Source organism: Neofelis nebulosa, chromosome 6 (genome assembly GCF_028018385.1).
Source record: "Neofelis nebulosa isolate mNeoNeb1 chromosome 6, mNeoNeb1.pri, whole genome shotgun sequence".
NCBI lineage: Eukaryota > Metazoa > Chordata > Mammalia > Carnivora > Felidae > Neofelis > Neofelis nebulosa.
Genome location: NC_080787.1, coordinates 66,638,074 through 66,662,956, shown reverse-complemented (window position 1 = coordinate 66,662,956; position 24,883 = coordinate 66,638,074). Strand labels below are relative to the sequence as shown.

General features: G+C 37.2%; 1 protein-coding gene and 1 long non-coding RNA gene across 3 annotated transcripts in view; one reads left to right on the top strand and one right to left on the bottom strand.

The window, feature by feature from the left end:
• The window catches only part of COL19A1 (collagen type XIX alpha 1 chain), a 350,374-nt gene extending 329,661 nt beyond the window's left edge, over positions 1 to 20,713 (bottom strand). Inside the window, exons 1-2 of one of the 2 annotated variants that reach the window (XM_058734368.1) lie at positions 20,519 to 20,713; positions 7,163 to 7,289 (exon numbers count right to left, since the gene is read on the bottom strand). In XM_058734368.1, coding sequence (XP_058590351.1) covers positions 7,163 to 7,289; positions 20,519 to 20,713 — 322 coding nt within the window. Of the gene's footprint in view, positions 1 to 7,162; positions 7,290 to 19,503; positions 19,610 to 20,518 lie in introns of those variants that run through there. The other variant, XM_058734369.1, reaches the window with a different exon arrangement.
• LOC131514417 (uncharacterized) lies at positions 20,670 to 24,169 on the top strand. Its single transcript, XR_009263066.1, has 2 exons — positions 20,670 to 20,884; positions 22,280 to 24,169. It is a non-coding gene; the product is annotated as an uncharacterized LOC131514417 (long non-coding RNA).
• The last annotated feature ends 714 nt before the right edge of the window (positions 24,170 to 24,883 follow it).

Sequence of the window (24,883 nt, the reverse complement as noted above, 5' to 3'; positions counted from 1 at the left end):
CCTTCACCTTCTCCTCCTCATTCACCTGATTACAGTCTCCTAGTCTTTCTTGTTATTTCTGCCACCTGCCAAGCAGGTGGGACCTTCCTTCCTTGGGACCTTGGTATATGCTTCTTTCCAGGTGTTCACATCCCTCAGTCTCTCACAACTTTCATGTTTCTGCTTAAATGTCCCTTCATGAGGGCAGCCTTCCCTGCCCACCCTATACATAATAAACAACCTCTCCTCCCTTCATATCATGTAAGATTGCCAAATACAGAAGGAAACCAAAACAGGATACTCATTAAATTTGAATGTCAGATAAATAACAAAGATATTTTTAGTATAGGTATATTCCATGCAATGTTTGGGACATACTTACACTTAAAAAATTCATTATTTATCTAAACTTCAGATTTAACACAGCGTCCTATATTTTGTCCGGCAACCCTGCTCACATGCTAATACTCAGTGAGGCCAGGTATGATGGTAGCATGGATTAAAGAGGTGACAGTGGAAGATGAAAACAGGGGGAGTAATTGAGATGCAAGAATCAACATAACCTGATAAAGGACTGAATGTAGGGAGGAAGGGGAATTGGTTTACTTAGCTGTCTGGGTAAAAATTTAGTTTTTGTAAATGAGTCCCGCTTGAGGAAGAAAAGATTTGTCAATGAATAAATTAATCTGTGGTGGAAGAGAGAAGGAGTTAGAAAGCTTAAGTTGGGGGCACCTGGGTGGCTCAGTCAGTTAAGCATCCAACTCCTGATTTTGGCTCAGCTCGTGATCTTGAGGTTCGTGAGTTCAAACTCCGTGCTCTCAGCATGGAGCCTGGTTGGGATTCTCATTCTCTCTCTCTCTCTCTCTCTCTCTCTCTCTCTCTCTCTCTCTCTCTCTCTCTCTCTCTCTCCCCCTCTCCCTCCCTCCCTCCCTCCCTCCCCTGCTTCCCCCCCACACACACACACTCTCTCTCTCTCTCTCAAAATAAATAAATGAACTTAAAAGAAAGAAATGTTAAGTTGGAAGTGCCATTAAGAAATTCAAATTGTTAAGTTATTGATAGATAGAAATACAGGCATTGAACTCAAAACAGAGGTCTAGTATGTGAAGTAAATTTGGGAATACTAGAATATAAATCACATTTAAAGCCATGAGGACGGAAGAGATTACACGCAGAATGAGTTGAGAAGAAAAGATGGGAAAGGACTACCTCCTGAGAAATCTCAACATTTCTCTCCCTCATCCATTTTTCTTGCTTTATTTTTCCTATTTCTTCATATCTTCAGAAGTACACATTCAATACATTATGGAGCTATTATTACCTGTAAAATCACAATTAAAATCTGTCTAGCTGCATAGATGTTCTATTTATCACTCTTCTTTTCTAACATGCGTTAAAGAAAATTGTTTTCTTTACTTTTAGTAACAAAACCTGTAACACAGCATTTGCCTCAAGATTAGAGTCTGGAACGTGAAAAGTAGCAATTTACCCAAGAGACAGAATTGGTTTCTTTTCTTTTCATAAATAGAGCAAAGAAGACCTTTAGGTGTTTCACACTTTTTCTAAAAAAAGACTAAAACAGACTTCCCGTTGGACTGCAGGGGAAGCAGTCCTTTTTATTTTATTGTTACAGGTTGCCCGCAGGCCCCTGTACATTTCCTACTTTGACAATATCTTTGAAAAGGATTACAGAGTGTCCCAGGTTTGGAGAAAAACACTGGTTAATAAATAATAGGTAAAGATCGTTGGACCAGAATATAACAAAAATAATATGGAAAAGTGACCAAACATGAAAACAAAAAAAGTGAGAACACAGCTATTTTAACAGAAAAGTCACAAAAGATCACAAAATCCTTATAGCATCTTGTGGGTTTGTCGTCGTTGTTGTTGTTTTTATTTTTTTATTTTTTTTTTAACGTTTATTTATTTTTGAGACAGAGAGAGACAGAGCATGAATGGGGGAGGGTCAGAGAGAGGGAGACACAGAATCTGAAACAGGCTCCAGGCTCTGAGCTGTCAGCACAGAGCCCGACGCGGGGCTCGAACTCAAGGACCGCGAGATCATGACCTGAGCCGAAGTCGGCTGCTTAACCGACTGAGCCACCTAGGCGCCCCTTGTTGTTGCTTTTAAAACAAAGCTGTTCCTCCAAAGAATACCTGGTTAGGACCTATAATATTTATTTATAATTGTGAAACTTTCCTCCACTTTAAAAATTTAGGAGTTACATAGTATATTTGTCAGTTACATGGCACCACATTGAACATGAGGAATTCTTAAAAACACAAAACTCTCCATACGATAGCACACTTTCCACTCTTGAGTTTAATTAAGAGTGCAGTGTGTTTCAATTAATAAAAGCCAAATTTCAGAATAACAGTTTTTCCTTATAATTGATAGTAAACTAGCTTTAAAAGGTATATGTGTATGGTCTAGGGCCTAAGTTTATAATCAATTCCATCTAGACACTTAACATGAAGTTTTACCATAAGTAAAAGAAATGGCATTCTATCATCTCTCCTTTTATCAAGTCTGGTTTGTTTTTTGTTTTGTTTTGTTTTGTTTTGTGGGTATGTTTTTTTGCTGCATTTCCTTACTCTGGTCTTCTGTTTTTATTATTTTTGATGATAACTCAGTACTTGGCCTTAGACCAGATTTAGGAAAGTAAAAGAAAAAGAGGAAACTTTAATTACATAAACATAATACATAAACTTCTATCACAGTGGAAAGTTTTAAGAAAATTTAATGCAGATTTTAAGATCTATACAATGTATGTTTTTAATACAATTCTCTTCTCTTTAATATGATTCTCTTTTGACAACTGAGCTAAAACTGCCACATTCAAATTATTTATCTACAATATGAAAATATATAAATATGCCTTAACTCATAATATCAATGTAATAGTAAAACTGATAAAAGAATAAGAAATAACTGAATTCTTAATGGCTTCAAGATTTTAAAATTCAAGTTGTATTGCATCTTTCCATATTACTCTTGAATTCTATCCCAACTGGAACAATATTCCAAGTATCATTAAACATACTATAGAGTTAAAATAAAGCAATTAAAAGACTCAATTTATCCTTCGTATATTTAGGTTTAACAGTAGACTGTTGACAACTTCACAGACTCCAAAGTTGAAACCCTAGCCTCTCCCTCAGATTCGTTATATTTTATTTTTAGATGTAATCACTTCCCTCCGGTAAATGGTTAGTGACCACACACACAGGTCTGCACATGAGGAAACTAAAAAGGGAACCTTGCACTGTGAATCAGAGACACAAGACACAAGAGCCCCCTGTCAGGCCATGCCCAGCGTGTCATATTCTTCAATAATCCTTATGACAGTGCTGTGCAAACATTTTCAGTTAATGCAAATGATACCTGAAGTTAAGCAATTGCCATGGCATGTTCAGTATGTGTTGCTTCAGGAGCACCTTCTACCAAACAGCCTGATAAAAATCAACTCTTAATTTTTGTCTGTATTACTTTCTCTCAGTGCTTCATGTTATGTGAATCTTGTTAAGAGTTCAGATTAATTCTGAATTCACACTCCTTAGGAAAATCTTTCAGAAAGATAACTTTGGTAAAGTTAATTGGACCAGAATATATGCATTTTAGTAGTCCTACATACAATAAATAGAACCTGATTAAAGAATTGCAATACCATGGGGCACTTGGGTGGCTCAGTCGGTTAAGTGTCCGACTTCGGCTCAGGTCATGATCTTGTGGTTCGTGGGTTCGACCCTGCATTGGGCTTTGTGCTGGTGGCTCAGAGTCTGGAGCCTGCTTCAGTTTGTGTCTACCTCTCTCTGTGCCCCAACTCCCACTCGTGCTCTGTCTCTGTCTCTCTCTCAAAAATAAATAAACATTTAAAAAATTAAAAAGAAAATAATTGTGATACCAAAGCTGCAAAAGCAAAACATTCAGGGGAATTCCAAAATGGGGAAGTTTCAGTAGTGTAAAATGATTAAGTTCTAATGTTGCTGCACAACATTGTGCCTATAGTTAACAATACTGAATTATATATACACTTAGATATTTCTTCAGAGGGTAGATGCCATGTTGGGTTCCTACCATGGTTTTTTAACTTAAAAAAGTTACTAAAGGAAAAAATAACAAAAAATAAATAAAATAAAATAAAATAAAATAAAATAAAATAAAATAAAATAAAATAAAGAAAACCTGGTAGGTAAGATGCAAGATAACCAGCTAAAAAAGAAAAAAAAAAAAAAGACAAAAATGTCGGTTAATACTCCCACAGGTGAGTATTTCTACAAGTGTTTTGCTTAGACATATCATATTAGATTCACGTGGGGAGTCTGTTAAAGAAATTAATTGCTGAATCCCACCCCAGCCTGTCTTGCATAATGGCAATCTCAGAGTGGGATTTAGGAATCAATACCCCAGATGATTCTTGGTCAAACTAAAACTGGAAATTGATTTATTGTAGATCCTTCAAATCATTATTATTGTTAAAAGCATTGATTATGCACTAGCATGTCCCTAAAACTGTGTCCATCTCAACCAAAGATTCATTTTCCTTTCTAACCAAAGAAGTCTTATCCTCTCCTTTTAAGTTGCAAATCACATTACCTACTAATGCTTCTTAAAAGGAGGGAACAAACAAAATAACTAAAATTAACAACTCAGGCAACAGCAGATGTTGGCGAGGGTGCAGAGAAAGAGGAATCCTTTTGCACTGCTGGTGGGAATGAAAACTGGTGCAGCCACTCTGAAAAACAGTATGGAGCTTCCTCAAAAAATTAAAAATAGAACTACCCTACGACCCAGCAATTGCACTACTAGGCATTTATCCAAGGGATACAGGTGTGCTGTTTCGAAGGGACACATGCACCCCCATGTTTATAGCAGCACTATCAACAATAGCCAAAGTATAGAAAGAGCCCAAATGTCCATCGATGGATGAATGGATAAAGAAGATGTGATATACATATACAATGGAGTATTACCCAGCAATCAAAAGGAATGAAATCTTGCCATTTGCAACTACATGGATGGAACTGGAGGGTATTATGCTAAGTGAAATTAGTGAGTCAGAGAAAGACAAAAATCATATGACTTCACTCATATGAGGACTTTAAGAGACAAAACAGATGGACATAAGGGAAGGAAAACAAAAATAATATAAAAACAGGGAGGGGGACAAAACAAAAGAGAGTCATAAATATGCAGAACAAACTGAGGGTTGTTGGAGGGGTTGTGGTAGGGGGATGCGCTAAATGGGTAAGGGCCATTAAGGAATCTACTGAAATCATTGCTTCATTATATACTAATTTGGATGTATATTTTAAAAAATAAAAAATAAAGTTAAATAAAAAAAAAGAAGATGTGGTACATAGATACAATGGAATATTACTTGTCAATCAAAAAGAATGAAATCTTGCCATTACCAATAACATGGATAGAACTAGAGTGTGCTATGTTAAGCAAAATTAGTCACAGAAAGACAAATTTCATATGACTTCACTCATATGTGGAATTTAAGATACAAAACAAATGAACATAAGGGAGGGAAGCAAAAATAATATAAAAATAGGCAGAGGGACAAAACATAAGAGACTCTTAAATACAGAGAACAAACTGAGGGTTGCTGGAGGGATCTTGAGTGAGGGGATGGGCTAAATAGGCAAGGGGCATTGAGCAGGGCACTTGTTGGGATGAGCACTGGGTGTTATATGTAGGTGATGAGTCACTGGATTCTACTCCTGAAATCATTATTGAATTATATGCTAACTAACTTGGATATAAATTTTTTAAAAAAAGGAGAGGACATAAAGAAATTAAGAGTCAAAACATCATCAGAGTGAACGCCCCTTGCCCTATGGACTTCCTTTTGCCATGAGTCACTTCTGATTTATTTCTCACTGAGGAAGGAAAGTGTTTTCCCCCAAAAAAGTATGACAGCCTCAGGATATCATTGATACAGTGGCAGAATATTCAAACTTTCATGTGGATTATTAGGAAATGCACCTCCTGACGAATTAATATAAAAATCACAAAGACTGGGACGCCTGGGTGGCTCAGGCAGTCAAGCGTCCGACTTCAGCTCAGGTAATGATCTCGCAGTCTGTGAGTTTGAGCCCCGCATCAGGCTCTGTGCTGACAGCTCAGAGCCTGGAGCCTGCTCCCAATTCTGCGTCTTCCTCTCTCTCTGTCCCTCCCCTGCTCAGTCTCTCTCTCTCTCTCTCTCAAAAATAAATTTAAAAAATTTTTAAAAAATCACAAAGACTTACATAACACTAAGAGATTAAGATTTGTTATATCTTAGACTGTTTTTATGTGTGCTTCAAACTCAGAAGCCTCTACTAGAGCATGTTTATAACCCTTAGCAATACTTCTTAAAGATATAGTCAAAATAGTAGGCACAATAAGACTCATAGTTTCAGAATGCATCATCATATGTGACCATCGTCAGAATACATTATATGTGATTCTTTGCGTAGGAGAGTTGAAGTGTCTCTTTGCTTAGCAAATGGCTTCTCTAGTGTGTCTAGTTTGACTTAAAAGTACATCTAAATCAGTAGTTTATACATACTCAAAGTTCAAGAAAAGTTTTCCAAATTAGGCACGTAATTATTTTTAAAAATCAGAGATGAGAGTAAATGTTTCAAACTGCCTTCAAGCCCTTTGGAAATATTTGTGAAGTTGATAATTTAATAACTGCAAATAAATATCTATTTAGTGCTAAGTGCTCTAACAACTGTTCATCTTTTGTACATTTCATCTGAGATACTATAAAACTTACTTAAACTACATTTCCTTTTATATCTCCTAGTTTTCACTTTTCCCTAATTAAGATTAGACATGTCCCTGGTTAATCCTAATTAGTGATAGACATGTGTACTTCTAACTTATGACAAGGGGTGAAAGAAGAAAAGTACATGCAGAGAATCACACACATATATTTATATTTTTAAATATCAATGAAAGGAAGGAAAGGCTATTTAGACTAATATAATATGGGAAAATGAGGTGATTTTAGAAATTCTCAATGTGCAAAATTAAAGGTCAATGGGAAAAAAGAATGAATTTATTTTGTACTTGTAGATTTAATCTATGGCCTCCTTAACCCCAACAATTTACTTCGATGAGTTTTAAAAATAACTTGAAGACTATAAATAACATTTGGTGACTGGACAAAAGAGGTGGCCTGGATACCTGACTTGTCCCTGACCGTCACGGAAGTGGAAGCAGGAAGCAGAAGCATTGCCATCCAGAGCCAAAGTTTCCAAGAGCCAGCATGCCTCATTGTGCCTCGAAACCATGTGAACAAGTGGCTGCAGGTCTGCAACAAAACAAAATACTGGAATTGAGCTTACAATTCCTTTCATCATTATCTCTAGAAAATCCTCATCACCAAAGAGAACACAATAGATTTTTACACTACATAGAATTATATAATTGGATATATGATTATATATGTAGTTACACATAATTTATCAATATACACCTTAGTGTGTATTAAAAAGTTTCAAAAATATTTTCAGATTACTTCCTAATTATCAATGTCCACACAGCCTCTTATAACTTAAATTTTCTCTTCTTTTCATGTGTTTTTTAAAGCTATACCACTTTAAAATGATTTTATGTATGCAATTTAGAAATATAGACATATATATACACATATATATACACACACACATATATGCATACACATATATATGTGTGTGTATATATATATGTATATATATATAAATGTGTGTGTGTATATATATATATATATATATATATATATATATATACATATATTTTTCTAAATCCTGGTAAAATACACCTAACATAAAATCTAAAATCTTCATCACTTTTAGGTAGAATTAAGTACCATCATATTATTGTGTAATCATCACTATCATCCATAATTTTTCATCTTGCAAAACTGAGACTCTATAACTATTGAACATTAACTCCCCATTTCTCCCTCCCCAATCCTTGGCAACTACCACTCTACTTTCTGACTCTATGAATTTGATTACTCTAGGTAACTCATATAAGTGGAATCATACAGTATTTATCCTTTTGTGACTTCATTTCATTTAGCATAATATCCTTAAAGTTCATTCATGTTGAAGCATATGTCAGAATTTCCTTCCTTTTTATTTTAATTTTTTAAGTTTATTTGAGAGGGGGGGGGGGGGGGAGAGCGAGAGAATCCCAAGCAAGCTCTGCTCAGCATGGAGCCAATGCAAACTAGATCCCACAACAGTAAGATCATGACCTGAATTGATATCAAGAGTCCAGTGGCTAACAGACAGCCACCCAGGAGACCCCAAAATTTCCTTCCTTTTTTAAAGCTGAATAATATTGCACTGTATATATATATACCATGTTTTGTTTATCCAGTCATCCACTGATGTATACTTGGGTTGCTCCTGCCTTTTGGCTAATGTGAATAATGTTACTATGAACATGAATGTACAAATACCTGTCCAAACCCTGCTGTCAATTCTTTTAGGTACATACCCAGAAACGGGATTGCTGGATCATATGATAATTCTATTTTTAATTTTCTTAAGAACCAACACACTGTTTGCCATACCAGCTACACCATTTTATATTCCCACAAACAATGCACAACAGTTCCAAATTCTCTCCATCCTCATCAACCTTATTATTATGTTTTTAATAGCAACCATCCTAATGGGTATGAGAGGGTATCTCATTATGTTTTTGATTTTCATTTCCCTAAGGATTAGTGATGTTGAAGGTCTTTTCATATGCTTATTTCCATTTGTATATCTTCTCTAGAGAAATGCCTATTAAATCCTTTCCCCATTTTATAATCTGGCTATTGTTGAATTGTAGGAGTTCTTTATATATTCTGGATATTAGTCCCTTTCAGACATATGATTTGCCCATATTTTCCTCCTTGTTGGGGGTTACCTCTTCACTCTCTTGATTGTGTCCTTTGCTACAAAGAAATTTACTTTTATGTCATCCAATTTACCTATTGTTCTTGTCACCTGTTCTTTTGGTGTCATCTACAATGGATTTATATTTTTACAATATAATCTTATTATTCACAATTCTATTTTCTCTTCTATATATTAGTGTTACACATTTTGTCTTAACTGATGTTACATTTTCTATAAACATAACTATGTTGTTACTGAGAGGAATAATCACTGCTACTGGAGTGATTACTATACATACATGTGAAAAGCAATCTTTCCTTATGTTTAAAGAAAAGAATGGATATATATAATTCCTGCCTGAGCCTACCACTGGCATCATATTTAACATTAGTGTGTTATCATCCATAACCATTTGTTTTTCTAAATATAGACTAATACTTTATAGGTATTACAGTAAAAGATTTAGTAAACAGAATCCCGAAAATGGAAAACTTAAATAGTATGCAAATTAATTTTTATAGTGAAATAACATGAAAATAAACTGTAAGTAAAAATATAACAGCTCCTTCAGTGTATTTAACAATTGCAGTATTATTAGAATAGCTATTCTAAGACTTCTAAATATGCAAATAATATTGAATCATTTATTTGCCATCATTTAAATTTTATTCAAGAGTCAAATATAAAAGAATCCATCACACCAATGTCTAAATGTTGTCAGTACACACTCTAGAAAAAAACTAAAGTTATCATCTTTGGTATTCTGCATGTGCCAAATACTCTAAGATCAGCACTTTAAAATTAATTCAAGATTTTAGATATTTCTGGATGAATAGCTAGAAGTAGCAATTGCAACACTAAAATCGTGTGTGGTTCTAAATATCAAACAGCTGGTTTTATGCCTTATTTCTTTTAAACTCTTTCATCTAGATATAGTCTTAATCCTCATATGACTTTGCAAACTTATCCTATTATTTCAGTTAGTAGTTGTTAAAGCAATTAATTCTATTTCAAATAAATGAACTCAAAAATACTAATTTAATTATCAGAGATCCTTGATTTTTTTATTTTTAACCACGAATTTTTTTATCTTCTAGACATTTTTGTTACTTAAAGGAATTTCAATTACTAACACGTAGACAAGAATAAAAGAAGTTTTACACTACTATAGTCATTAAATATTCAATAAAAAATTACCATGTAAATAATCTTCAGGTACATATGAATTAAATCAGAAAATTTTACCAAATATTTAAGCAGGAATTATCACTGACCTTTCATTTAAAAAATTTTTCAGAGAATAGACCAAGAGAACACAGGTAAATCATTAAGGCAGCAAAATTATTACAATATACTCAACAATGATATTGTAAGAAAGAGAAAATTACTGGCAAATCTCTTTTGAACACAGATGTGAAACTGTCAACAAAATTTTAGTACAGTAGAGGAAAACATCAACAGAACAAAAAGGCAACCTACTGAAAGGGAGAAGATATTTGAAATGATACATCTGATAAGGAGTTAATATCCAAAATATGTAAAGAACTTATACAAGTCAACACCAAAAAAAAAACCCCATAATTAAAAAATGGGCAGAGGACTTGAATAGACATTTTTCCTAAGTGACTTCTATTAGTTGATAAATTAGCAGTGTAGTATAGAGATTAAAACCATGGCTTATGTCTGGGCTTTGCCACTTATAAACAAGTTATGTAATCTCACTAAGCCTTCGTTTATTTACCTGAAAACTGATAATAACACTAGCAATAAATTATTTAACAACTGGGGAAAGTATAGTAGAGGTCCTTGAACATATTAAGTATTCATACAAATTACCTACTATTATAAGTGTTTGCTCTACATATTCATAAATAATAATAAAAATTGGGGGTGCCTGGATGGCTCAGTTAGTTAAGTGTCTGACTCTTGATTTCAGCTCAGGCCATGATCTCAGGGTCCTGAGATCAAGCCCTATGTCAGGCTCTGCACTGAGGGGGGAATCTGCTCCAGATTCTCTCTCTCTCCCTCTCTCTGTGCCCCTCTACTGCTTATGCATGTGTGCACTTTTTCTCATAAATAAATAAATAAATAAATAAATAAATAAATAAATAAAATAATTAGTAAAAGTTCAGTTGTCTCCTCAGCCTGAGGTTGATAGTGATATTTGGACAATGGGAAAATGTCAAAGCACCCATAAATTTATGTTCATTGAAGCTTTGGTCCCTCTTACAGCAACAAAGACCCAGAGAGCTATATAGCCATATGTATATTAACTCAATCTTGAGGTCTCCCAGCTGTTTCCTTGAGTCACTTAGCGGTTCATAGCACTTAGTTTCAATCTCATTTATGCAAAACGCTTGAAGAATAAGATGTTATGTTTAGTTGACTAAATGTCCTAGTTATTGATGAATTGCCATTCCACCCTCTAATGAAATGCCTTTCACCAAGTTCAGCAAGAACTTGAGAGAATTCTTTGTTCTCCCCATTTAATTCAAATCTTGGTGGTACTTCCTATAGCTGACTACTCCCTCCTTGAAATCTTCATTCTCATTGGTCATCCCAGCCCTCACACTCTCTGGGATTTCCCTCTAAATCCCTTCTCAAATCTTTTTGCTACCTGATATCTTAATCTTGGGATCTGTGGGCCTTCCCCACCTTGTCTTTATAATGTCTCTTGAGGTGATCTCACCATTTCTTGGCTTTGAACAGTACCTGTCAGATGAATCTAAAATTTCTATCCCCAATCCAGTCTTCTCTGAACATTAGACTGTAGCCAGCTGCCTATTCTATATTTCCTCTTAGATGGTGCACAAGACACCTGTAATTTAATATGTCCAAGTTAAATGCTTGATTCTCAACCACAACTTACTCTTCTCATGCTCTTCCCAGTCTCAATTAGTGCCCATCAAAATGCTCAAACCAGGAACTCAAGCATCACGCTGATGCTTCTGTCTTCCTTATCACCATCTCCCACATCCAAACAATCAGCAAGTCATATCAGTATTACCCCATACCCATCTCAAATCCATCCACTGCCCTCCATTCTTCTGCCATAATCCTAATTCAGGTTACCCTGGTGTAGATTCCCAACAACTTCCTAACTCATTTCCCCTCAAATCTGCTATCAGCTTCTGACCATATTCACTTACTACATAGCACAGGAGAGCTTTTCTTAAAATAAAAATTGAATCATGTCACTCCCCTGCTTTAACCCTTTAAATGGTTTCCCATTGTACTTTACATGTAATCCAAAAGCCTTTCTATGGCCTTCTAGGCCCTGAGTACTTTAGCTCCTACTCTCCTCTCCAGCTTCACTTGGTACTGTCCTCTTCACTGATATCCTATCCCTCAAATTCCCATGTTCTTTCCAACCTCAGGACTTTTGTGCATACTGTTTCCTCAACCTGGATCACACTGGGTCCTGTTCATCCTACACCTCTCAATGTAAATGTTACTGGGTGGAAGAGCTCTTACCTGACAGGTAAGTGTCCTTGCCCCATTATTCTCTAGCTCAGACAATTCTGTCTGTGGACATATGTTTATTGCCCCCACTCAACTCTACTCTCCCTTGAAGGCAGAGACTATGTCTGTCTTGTCCATCACCTTATCGTCAGCAGCTAGCATAGTATCTGTGAAAGTAGGGGCTCAATAAACATTCTTTGAATTAAAATAAGTAACAGACTGCCAATTTCCAAATCTTAAGATATAGAAAAACATACTTATCTTTAAATCTGTAGTGATGATAATTTAATCTTTTATAATTCATCAAGCATTTTAAGATCTTATAATATTTCAAGGATCATTACCATGAACATAATATCTATTCATACATTAAATTCTTAATTTTTCTCTTTTTAAGCTTTTTATTTTAATTCCAGTATAGTTAACATACAGGGTTATATTAGTTTCAGGTGTACATCTCTTTATACATTTAAAACATGTTTACTATTTGAGGTTTCTATTGTTTTGATCCTGATTAAGTACAGATATACTCCCCTCCACTAGGAACATTTTTTTTTCCCACTAGGAACATTTGAAAAAAAAAAAAAAACTTGATAAAGGTCTCAAAATAAATCCTTGCATAGGTTAAAACAAAACACCTTTTCCAGATCCTTAACCTCTGCTTCAGGCAGTTGCAGGGTGGGAAAAACCTCCCTTAGGGTCTTTCTGGACCTCTCCTCCAGATCCTTCTCACTGTCCCCAGAACCCTCAGGCTACTTCTTGCTGCTCTGGACCCACCTCCAGTGCCCTCCAGGAATTCTCAATTCTGGGCTTTGTCCACAATCTCCTCCATCATCAAAACTTCCCAATTTTCTATTTTGTCCCCTCAGCTAGATGACCATCAAGATAGTTTGATAAATTTATACAAGCCAATGTTGTCACAATTTAACTTATTGCTCTTCTTAGGTAAGATTTAAATGTTAACACAGACCTTCAATGCTGTCCCAATGGACTGCCCAATGAAGAGCCTCAGAATAATATATGTGGATATGGATGTTACTAAAGGCCTCAAATCACTTTTTTCAAAACTTGTACAAAGATGGCTCATGATACATTTTAAGAAGGATGTGGGGAATATTGGTTACACATGTTCTCATTTTCTGAAGCACAATTTCTTTTATATGTGTATTTTTTGAGAGGCAGGCATGTCTCTTCCTAACACTATCACATTATAGGACAAGAGATCCACATATCATATGTCTAAATATATGAAAGTTAAAAATAAAGCTAATAAGACTAAGAAGAAATATGTTTTTTCCTTTTATCTTGGCAAGTAAACCTTCACAAAGACTTGAAAGCCCAAGTCAAGTTTGGAATTGAATACAGCAGGCTACAAGGGATTAACTAGACTCTGGCCTGGACCAAAGCTCTTCCCTCACTTTTTCCCATTCTTGGCTTGGTCTGCACCATGAGGGGCCTCACCTACATGTATGGGAAGATACCAATAAGTCTAAGCTCTGTCCATAACACCTGCAAGCAGTCACTCCTTGATACCTGCCTGGGCCTAAGAGTGTTCCCACCAGTGACTTGGTTTGCCCCTGGAAAGACGAATCCAAGGAAGAGGTCTGCCAGATCTTATAAGAGGACTAAGGGTCCTTTGGTCAAGGAATTTCAGGATCTTGGGTTCCCAGAGCCTCAACTAGCAGCTTGAGCTTTGTGTGGATGGGTCCCCTTATATCTGTGGACTCCTAACCCTGAGAGCAGAAGCACATCCAGAGCAAGGCCACATAAGGGCCTTCCAAAATGTAAGGCCCAGAGCAGGGACCTTGTTGCTTGGGCCTAAGGAGAGTACAGAAGACAAGTACCAGGCCCTCATTCTACAGATATGAAACATTAAAGCTCATAGAGAAGATCCCAGAGCTTGAGATACAAGTCCAGCTCTTCTTCACTAAGAAGCCAGTGCTGTTACACCATGATGTTTACTATCAGGATGTGAGATAGACCTTTAACTTCCCTATATACTTCCTTTAAATTTGTAGCTATTCTTTATCAAGATGCTAGCCAGATCCTGGGGGGTGCCTGGGTGGCTCAGTTGGCTGAACAACCGACTCTTGGTTTTAGTTCAGGTCATGATCTCAAGGTTCATGAGTCCAAGGCCCACATCAGGCTCCCCACTGGTGGTGTGGAGCCTGCCTGGGATTTTCTCTCTCCCTCTCTCTCTGCCCCTGCCCTGATCGCTCTGTCTTTCAAAATAAGTAAATCAACTTAAAAAAAAAAAAAAAAAAAAAAAAAAAGCTATCCAGATTCAGGCTGTAGTTCTTTCCCAGCACTACAAAGTACCAAAGTTCTAAGTGTGAGTATTCCCAGTACTGCCAGTCTTGAGCAGACAACAGTGCCGAGGAGCCGATGAACCGTCTAAAATCATCCAGATAGCCCTATCTATAACCTATTTCCCAATGCTATGACAACAAAGAGATAAAGACCAACTGAAGGTCTGGCTATGACCTCTACTTCTAACCCATTATTCTCACCATCCTTGCCCAAGTGGAATAGTTTTGATACTGGTTGGCATAAGGCAATTTAAAAAGGAGTCATTGTCCTTTAAGTTTCCATTATTCAGCTCTTGAAAACCTGTAAGGCAACTGTGACACTGAAAATATTTTAATTAGGACATGAATTTTTTTATTCCTTATATATTTTTGAGAGAGAGAGAGAGAGAGAGAGAGAGAGAATGGAAGCAGGGCAGTGGCACAGAGAAGGGGACAGAGGATCCAAAGTGGGCTCTGTGCTGCTCAAACTCTTGAACTGCACGATCATGATCCCAGCTGAAGTTGGACACTCAATCAACTAAATCACCCAGGTACTCTAGGAGATGGATTTTTAAAAATTCTTTGTCAATCTAGATTAATGTACACAGAGCATAGAAAAGACAGAAAAGAGCAGTGGAAAACCTTAATCTTTCATTCCATCCATATAATGAGATTCCTACTATGTGCCACAGGGGATATAGTAGTCACTGGGGATACAGCAGTGAGCCAAATAGGGGAAGTCCCTGGTGTCACTCTGGTAAAGGAGACCAAAAATAAACAAACATACACATCATCTTTGAAAGACAGACACTAGGAACTAAAGGAAAGCAGAGTAAATAGGTGATGAAATAGTAGGCTTGCTAGATAAGATGGTCAGGGGCTTCTCAGCACAAACTTTTGAGTAAACCAAACCAAATCTGCCTACAGAACATGAATCATTTTATAATGCTCATTCTGCATCTTTGAAATTTGGTATTAGGTAAAGAGTCTGAGTGTTAGAGTTAAGACATAAATAGAAAATAACACGGAAAAGACAAGTGAAAGAAGAAAAAGGAGAAAATAGAAAAGAGTACTGATTCACTTTATGTAGGCTGTTAAATGAGCAACACATTTCAACTTTTAAAAAAGTAAGTTTGATTTGTTACATGACTAAACCCATGTTCTCAGAGCATTCATTACAAAGAGTAATGCCGTGTGACTGGGTAGGGGTTTGATTCTTAAATCAAACTTCTTGACTACCCTTCAATATGCCTGTACATAACTCCAAGAAAATCTGGCCATAGTGTTGTGAAGTCACAGATCTTTTAAATAAGCAAAACAAACAAACAAACAAAAAACCCCAAAAAACAGGTGTTAACACATCTTTTACCAATCTTTAGAATCTATCTTTAGTGAAGCTAGAGCAGAGTCTATCAACTATTAGAGAAAACCAGCTGAAAAGACATGCCTATAGAGTTAAATTCCAAGCCAATAATAGGACAAAAAAATCTCAACATCTTAGGACTAGATTTAGCATTATTTCATAATTTCACCAATAATGAAATTGAAGTTGGTTTGCAGAAGTCGGATGCAGCTTGGGCAAGGTTTCTGTCCTTATTGCAATCTACAGAAAGCTCTTGACCTTTATATTTTAATTACAGGCATCCTTTTTACCTTAATAATCTGAGTTAGACATTTCAAAATCCGCTTTAATTCATTCTTTACCCCTCCCATATCAAATCTCTATCAAGTCTATCAAATCTACTTTTACAAAGTTCCTTTGAATCCATACCAACTTATTCATCCTCACAAAAACTGATTTACTTCACGTCCTTACCATTTCTCATCTGTAAAAGTGCAGGAGACCCCAAACTAGATTCCTCTGTTTCAGTCTCGTTCCCCTTGATTCTATATCCCTACTGCTCAAGACTTCTATTTCCATAACAGATCTAATCACTTTAGTGCTCTGCTTTTTTGAAGTCTCCTGGTGGTTTTTCATTGGCTATTCCTAAGGGAACCACTCAAGACTCTCTCACCATTAGTGGAGTCCTCAACTCATCTGACCAGTGTCACGGCCTGCTACCTCCTTCCAAACAAACTCCACTCCATAAAACCCTTCACAATTACCCCACATGTGCCAGGCTTCTGCACATGCAGTTTTGGCTGTTGGGATATCTTTCCATTCTCTTTCCAACTGGTGATCATTTACTCTGCCTTCCACATGTAATTCAAATACCATGTCTTCCATGAAGTCTGCAGGAACCATCACAGAGTTCATTTATTCACTGTCTTGCAATCTAATAGAGCTCAGTTCCCACCTCTGCTTCAGCACAGTCTATACTGCACTTTAATAACTTACGTACATTCCATCCCCCTCCATACTGAATATCTTACAGAAAAAAAAGTGTCTTATCATTCGTGTTTTGTTCAAACATTAAATGATGTTTTAACACTAGCATTTAGTAGGTACTCGATCAATTTGTAGGAACACAGTCTAAGGCAATACGTTTCCAAAATTAAACAAATGAAAGGTTCAACCCGTTAAGTAATATATGCAGATATGGACTTAACATTTACAGAAAGATAGGAGGTGAAGAATTACAGACCAATATAGAAAAAAATTACTAAAAGAAAGCTCAGTGAACATAAGTTCAGTTATTTAATGAGACGCACAAAACATACTATTACTGAATTTCTCTTCCTTCACAGAAAATATATTCCCTGGTTCTTAATGTTTATAATCCTCTAAAGCTGATCAACTCTACCACATTTTCTCAAAATTCTGTGTTATTTCTCCTGTCACTTCAAAACTAGCACCTACTTCCAGAGGGTCTCCAAACTCAGGTCCCCTTTAAACAAGCTTAACTGATTCTCATCATCCTCAACAACTTGTTTGGTTAATTGAAACACTTTCCTGAAATATCATTGTCTCCATCAACTTTTTTTGATACCATTCTCAACTTCCACCATTATGAGTGACCTACATTTTTTTGGATATCAATTCTTTAGCTCTGTTTCCACAGATATATCTATATCAACGATCCAATACCACTTAAAATTTTAAATTAACATATATATTTCCTTATCTATCCAGTTTTCCTAATTTTTCCATCTGAAGGGCTCTATGACCTAATAATCTTACAATCTCATAATTCCTTTTGATTGTTCTCAAAGAGGTATCAGAGACCCTTTGGGCCTCACAAATATCCTAGTATTCTACTGGCATTCACCCTCTTTCTATCAATTTCCAAATTTAATACACAACTTCCTCATCTGATTATATCACTACTGGCCTACAAAATAACACCCCAAAGAGCCTCTTGCCTCTCAGCCTCTCCTTTCCAGTCTCTCCCTGGCAAGTGTTATCTGCTCTCCTCATCTCCGGTTTCATTCCAGCTTGGATTCTCTGTCTTACCAGGCACATGACTGCTCACTCCCACCTCTAAGCCTTCACACATGCCATTCCTTCTGGCTGGAATGCCCTCTCTCTTGCTCTCTTCTGCTAAGCCTCTTTATTCTCTGCCTCTTTAAGATATATGACTTTAATGCAGCCTGCCCTGAATAATCCAACTCCAATCCCATTCATTCTCTTTTTTCCAAGATCCTTTCCAGGTTATATATTAGCATCTCTCTCTAGTCCTACTAATTTTTCATTTTCCACTTGAATTTGTAATTATGATGCCACTTAGCCTCACAACTATGGTTTCTATCTCCATATCTCCAAAAAAATGAACTACAATTTCAGCGAGAGAAATTAAACTGAAAGACCATAAAGTAGATGGAAAATTTCCATTTCTGGAGAATACCATGGGCTTCTTTCTGTTTTAGATGGTTTCCTTGGATGACAATGATTCAGATACAGAGATAATGTCCCAACTGTGATAATAATCACATTTGCTTTTCTTTCACCTTTTTGCTTTTTCTCTGGCCTTTTCATATCAGGTTCAGTCTCGCTCTGCTGCTCTATCACCACACCTCCACCCTCCTTTCCCAGGAAACCCAACTTAGATTCCTTACCAGTTTGAGAGCTCAGGCCGGACAAAACCTCATGGAAGCACCTGCCAGTCACTTTCTCCATTTTCTATCCCCTAGAGAGAGAATGAATTTTTCCACCCCTGGCGATTGCCTCCTTCTTTTCCATCCTGAAGACATATTCCCAGTCAAAGAACCCTGTCAAGCCTCCTCAGGAAGAGATTTTAGGTACGTGTGCACCATCTGAACAACTAAACATCTCAGTTTCTCCTTGGCAGGCACATACCAAAAACCTCTGCTTGAGTCCCACTACAGCTCTCTCCTCACACACCAGTAAGGAGATGCTGAGAGACCACACGTTTGATAAAGTGGTGTGTTTGTTTGTTTGTTTGTTTGTTTTAATCTCTTTAAAAAACGGCAGTGCTGCTTGGTTTGGATTGAGAATAGCAAGCGCCATTGCTCTCTCACTTTTTGTTGGGGTAGGGGTAGGGAGAGATGTTGGAGTGGTTTTATTTCATCCCCTCCATTATCAAGCACATATAAATTCCTCCTGAGCGTCCCAACCAACCTCCCACCTTGTTTCTCCTCAGATTTCTCCTCCAAGCAGAAGACGGGACCAATCAGTCTTGCAATTGTGGATGCAAGGAGGCAGCACAAGTATTTCCTTTACCCCTGCACTCCCCAACCTCAAGCTGGGGCTCACCATCACTCACTGCTGCAATTCCTGGATGGTTCCATTAAAACTCTGCGCATTCTCGGGTTCTGGGTTCTCCTCTTTTTGATCCCCAGCCCACTGTCCCCTGAGGCTGGCAGTGAGTTCTGGTACCCTGTCCCTCTCCATTTCCCCACCTCTCCCAGCCTCTGGGGCTCCTGCAACCTGGCCAGCCCACCACCGACCCGCCTGCTCCCTCCCTCCCTCCCCTTTCTAAGGACAGGTTTCGCTTACGCGCCCGCCTGCTCAGGATGAGCTAGCGTGCCCGGAGGCCGAGGCGCGCTTGGTTCCGGGCCAACAAACTTCTTCGGGACCCTGCAGTGCCCTAGCGGGCTGCGCGGCGCCGCCTCCCTCCTCACGGCCGCGGTGGCGTCGGCGCCGGCGCGCTGACGGCGGTGGCGGCTGGATCTCGCAGCTAAGGCGGCGGAGGTGGGGGCCGCGTTCTCCGAGTGCCGGGACCTGGACGTTCCCGCGGCGGTGGCGGCGGCGGCAGGGACGGCGAGGACGGCGGCGGCGCTCGGTCGGGCCGCGCTGCGCATGCTGCAGGGTAATGAAGGAGCAGCGCCGGACGCCTGGAGGCTGACCGGGGCTGGGGGAGGCCCTAGTCCCGGGGTCCCCACCCGCGCAGCCCCTGGAAGCAGCACTTGGGAGAAATACCCGCATGTCAGAATAAGTAACCCCGGGCCCGAGAGCTAGGCGCCGGAACCTCGCGTCTGCCAGTTTACACCCCTTAACTGTCCCCTGGTTTCCAGTGGGTAACGTCTCTAGACGTAGACCAAAAAAAATACGATCTAACGGCATGAATTTCTATTGAGTTTATTTGTTTTGTGCATTTAACCCCATGGATATGTTCTTCTGTCTTTGATGTCTGTTCTCACCCGCATCAGCGGTGCTGGTAGCTCTCCTTTACAAACACTCGTAGCCAGAAAAATCACCTAGAACTAAAGTATAACGCATAAAGCCTGCATTATGTGAACATCTGAGCACAAACTACATCATATATAGCATATTAAAGTGGCCGTAGCGTTCCAAACGTTTTTGGTCCCGTCGTTAAGCCACCTATGGGAATGCGTAATTGCAGGTGTGCATTATTTATCCGCCAAAACATATTTACATGTGTAGCACAGTTTTTACATTTTCTTGAAAAGCAGATGCACGCAAATGACCAGAGACACGAGCAGACGATATAGAACCGGCATGTGTGCGAGAGATCAAGGGAAACGGCCGGTGGCAAAGCTGCGCAGCTTACCTTGAATGTGTGTTTGAGCCCCTCAGAGGCGCAGTGGAGTCCGGCCAGGGCTGCCGCACCGCCGAGGAGTGGCCCGAGTGAGCTCCCTGCGAGTGGGGAAGGGGGACGCATCTCTGCCCTTATTAGTCTCTCCCAGTGTGACCCTCCCACTCGACGAGGACGAGGACTCCGCAAGACAGGACTCCGCCAACTCATGCACAGGTTTTCCTTAATTACAACAATGTCGCCTTAGAGCTAGGAATAATGACTTCCAGGTTTTTGTTTTATTAGCAGTTTCACAGAATGACTATTGGAGGCAGGTGCTTAGAGTTTCTCACTTTGATTATGAAATGTCTTCAAAGTATTGTGTGTGGCATACATTCACAGGTAATAATTGGCTTCTTAATAGTTGAGCTAAAAAAAAGATATCATTTGTGTATCATTTTTCACTTTTATGTCAGTTTATTTAAAGTTAATCAAGAGAGTCTGTCTGCCTTCTAATCATGTTCATGTGTACAGGTTTGTGTGGTATGGTTTGTCTCAGAGTTCATAAAAGTATTTTGTGATTTTAAATATTATGTCTTTCTGTGGATTGGTGCTATAAATCCTGGGTTTTGAACTCTTTGGGATCTCTTTGAACATGTGAAGGTAACATTTTTCTGCAGATCTCTGTGTAGGTATTTGTGGGTGTGTGGAGAGTTCCATATCTATCTATCTATCTATCTATCTATCTATGTGTGTATATATATATATGTATATATATATTTGGGTATATATACTAGGTATACATGTATATTTGAAGGCATATATACATATATGTATATACATATTGTGTGTATGAATACATATACATACATATATATATATATTTGAAAGAAAAGTAAAACCATTATAGAATTCAGAAAAATAATCAGGCATTAGAAAACAGATAAATTGGTTTAATCGTCTTTAGTTCAGTATTGCCATATTGGGGAAATAATATAAAATATGTTATGGATGCATAATGGTGAAAATCAGTAAGCTTAAAAGTTACCTTAAACCATAGAAATATGCTACATGTGTCAGGGCTCATAAATCAGGTAACAAATAAAATCTGGCTGGCAAAAAATAAAAATGTTAAGAAAAATTTTAGGAAATAGCCCATTTCCACTTCATTGAAGTCAAACTATTAAAGAGTCAACTTTAATAGTGGTTTTTAAACCTGTCTTTCATTGTAGTCCAAATACCTGCATTTAGTGTTGCATCCATAGTGATGCAAACCATGTTTATAAGGCTAAATTTAAAACCTCTTGGTATGTTTCCTTCTGGTGTGATTTTCATCACTAATTTTTGGTTGACTGTGGAAAGAGGCCAAGGAGGGAGGATATCACATGAGTCACGCTGCTCAAATGGTCATTTGGAAACCATGATTCACAAATCTTCATCAGATTTTTGGTGATTCTTCTCTAATTTTTTAAAAGCATTGTCCCTATTTGAATTCTTTTTTTTTTCTCTTTAAGCAATTGTACATTACCCTTCAATTACTAGTGAATTGAAATAAGAGCATCTGTGTTTTATTTCTCTGATAGACAATTATATTCACTTTATTTACATTTAATTAGTACTATTTAAAGCAAAGCTTTAAAACTACTTAACAGAAAGCCTGAAATTTTGCCTCTAATTTGTGTTTTAATACAAGTAAATCATCTTTATTTTAGCATTACTTTCACAAACACTTTAATAATTTCATAATCTTTATATGTTTTTGACCTAACCGCTGTTATATTTGTCTTTCTATCTCAGATTGCTCCTTTTCCTACTCACAGCATTGAACTGAACAAGAGTTTGGAGAAATGATTAAAAATAAAAATTATTATTATCTGTTGCTTAGTTTGTTCCTAGATACACCAACAATCCCAGGTCAATAAATATTCCTGGTTTTTCTTCCAGGAAAGGGTTCAAACTGGGGCTGGTTTCATAATAACAAAGTATTATAGCCCTAGATTTTGGCCTGTTAGCAAGTTCTTTTCATTGAATTTTAAAGTGACTTCAAATAGAAAGAGCCCCTAACCAAGCACCTTTTATTTATCCAACCCAAATACAATTATAAATGATCAGTTTTTCTACTCGCTTCTGAAGCTACTGCTGGTAAAGGAACATCTGAAAATAATAGGAGATCTGACAGGACTTTGAATTCTGGCAAACAGCTTGCAGGGCTTCTAATGCCCAGCTTAGCTGTATGCACGTGCTTTAAAAAATTAAAAAGATTTGAAACACAAACTGCTTTCGACATTTATGCACCATGGAAGTCATGTTTAACTATTTTTATGCCATATGAGGAATAAATACCTTTAATACATTAAAAAACTGTTCCATACAGTTTTAAGTACAGTGTAAAGCCCCACTTACATAATCTAAGTGACATAAAGGGAACACTGCACCATATTTTGATAATTGCTCCATAATAAATTTAAAGAATGTATTTTTTGTCTAAGCCTCACTTCTTAATCTCCTGGGTAAACACGGCTATTTGTTTTTCCTTTTCTTCTTTTTTCTGTACTTCTGTACTCCCAGCCATGTTTCTTTGCCTTTTCCCTTTCGTAATTCCTTTCACTTTTCTCCTCCTTCAGAGTTTCCATTTTCCAAGAAGAAAGAATTTCAGCATTGCCCCCAGCTAACTTCTTAGTTACCAAACCATAAGAGTGTTCATTCTTTATTGAATTTACAGGGCACAGCCATACATGACTCCCATACATATCCCATGGAAATACTTCAATGCATCAATAGTGGATGAACAGACGTTACTGTTAACTGTAATTACCAAGTCTGACTTGTCATCGCCTGCACGCACTTCCCATTCTTTTCCTTTTTAGACTAGTACTACATGTGATATTCTTAAAGGTAAACAGAAAGTAGTCATACTAGTTCTAAATTTGTAGTAATCATCAAAAGTAAGGGCTTTTAAAATTTTTTAGATGCTATTTTTACCATTGTTTCTGAAAATAATTCTCCTCACAGAAAATAATATTCCACTGGTTGTTGTTATGCTTGCTTCCATTCCTGGAAGATATTCTAGCTCCTCACATTGACTCAGCTTAGAAATGAGAGGAAGAGGTGATCATAGATCTGACATTCACTTAGTTTATTAGACTTACTTCCTACGGATCGGTGACCCTGAAAGGAAATATGGTAAAAGGCAAATGCCTGACTGGGGAAAATGTTTATTAATACACATCAGCTCTCAAAAATATTTTTTTAAATGGAGACAGATAAACATCCCAATAGAAAAATAGGCAAAAATATGAAAAGGCAATTCACAAAGGAAATGCAAATGGTCAATTAACACATGAAAAATATTCAATTAAATTAGTATTCAAAGAAATACACATTTCTAAGCAAATGATTTTTTTCTCCTACCCATTTTGCCAGGACTAATATTAGTGATTATATTCAGTGTTGTCATAAACGAGGAGCATTCTCACACTTCTAGAAGCAGCACAAAATAGTTGTCTTTCTGAAAGGGCAAATTAGCCATGCATATTAAAACTTTGAAAACTCCTCTGAAACCGTAACTGCTTATTTCTGACTTATGATTATGGGGGATTTTGATTTCTTCCTTTTGCTTATCTATGATAATATAAAGTTTCTATAGTGAATGTGTATTACTGTTATAATAAAAACATAACAAACTAATGTGGTATTTTCTATATCTCCAACAAATTAAAAAAGCAACAGTGTTGAGAGAGCCGAGAAATTTGCCTCTCAAGTACTCTTTTCAATCATTTCCAGCAGGAATCTTCTAGGTAAAAATTAGTATGTAACTTGAAACATTTGAACTTACTCCAGTGACTTCACTAGGAATCAGATATTAATTAAACCGTTCATTCCACACACATTTTTGAATGCCTCTTAAGCTGAGCACTGTAGAGTATACAAGGATAGGTTGCACATGGGCCCCACCTCCTGGAGTTTAACATTTAGTAAGAAAGAGAAGACATGTATACATACACAATGATGTCATGAAATGAAAATACAAAGTGCGATAAAGTAGATATAAAATACTAGGAAAGCTCAAAGGAGAAGAAAACCACATTGATATGTATAAGCATGAGAGTCAAAAAATTTCAGTAAACAAAAATATATCCATTGTTTTGTTAGTCTAAATAAATATAACTAAAAGTCATCATAGAATCATAGTACTAGAAAGGGCACCATAACTAAATAGTTAATTGTGACATACTAAGTTTACTGTTCCTATGATATTTGTTGAAAGAATCAACAAAAGAAAAAAAAATTAAGAATCAGCAAAGAATAAGCCCACTTATGTCCCGATTCAGATGAGGAAAATGAAGTTTCTTTCCTACAGAGCTAAATCCTTTCCCGGGAATTCAAGGCCTTAAACAGTGT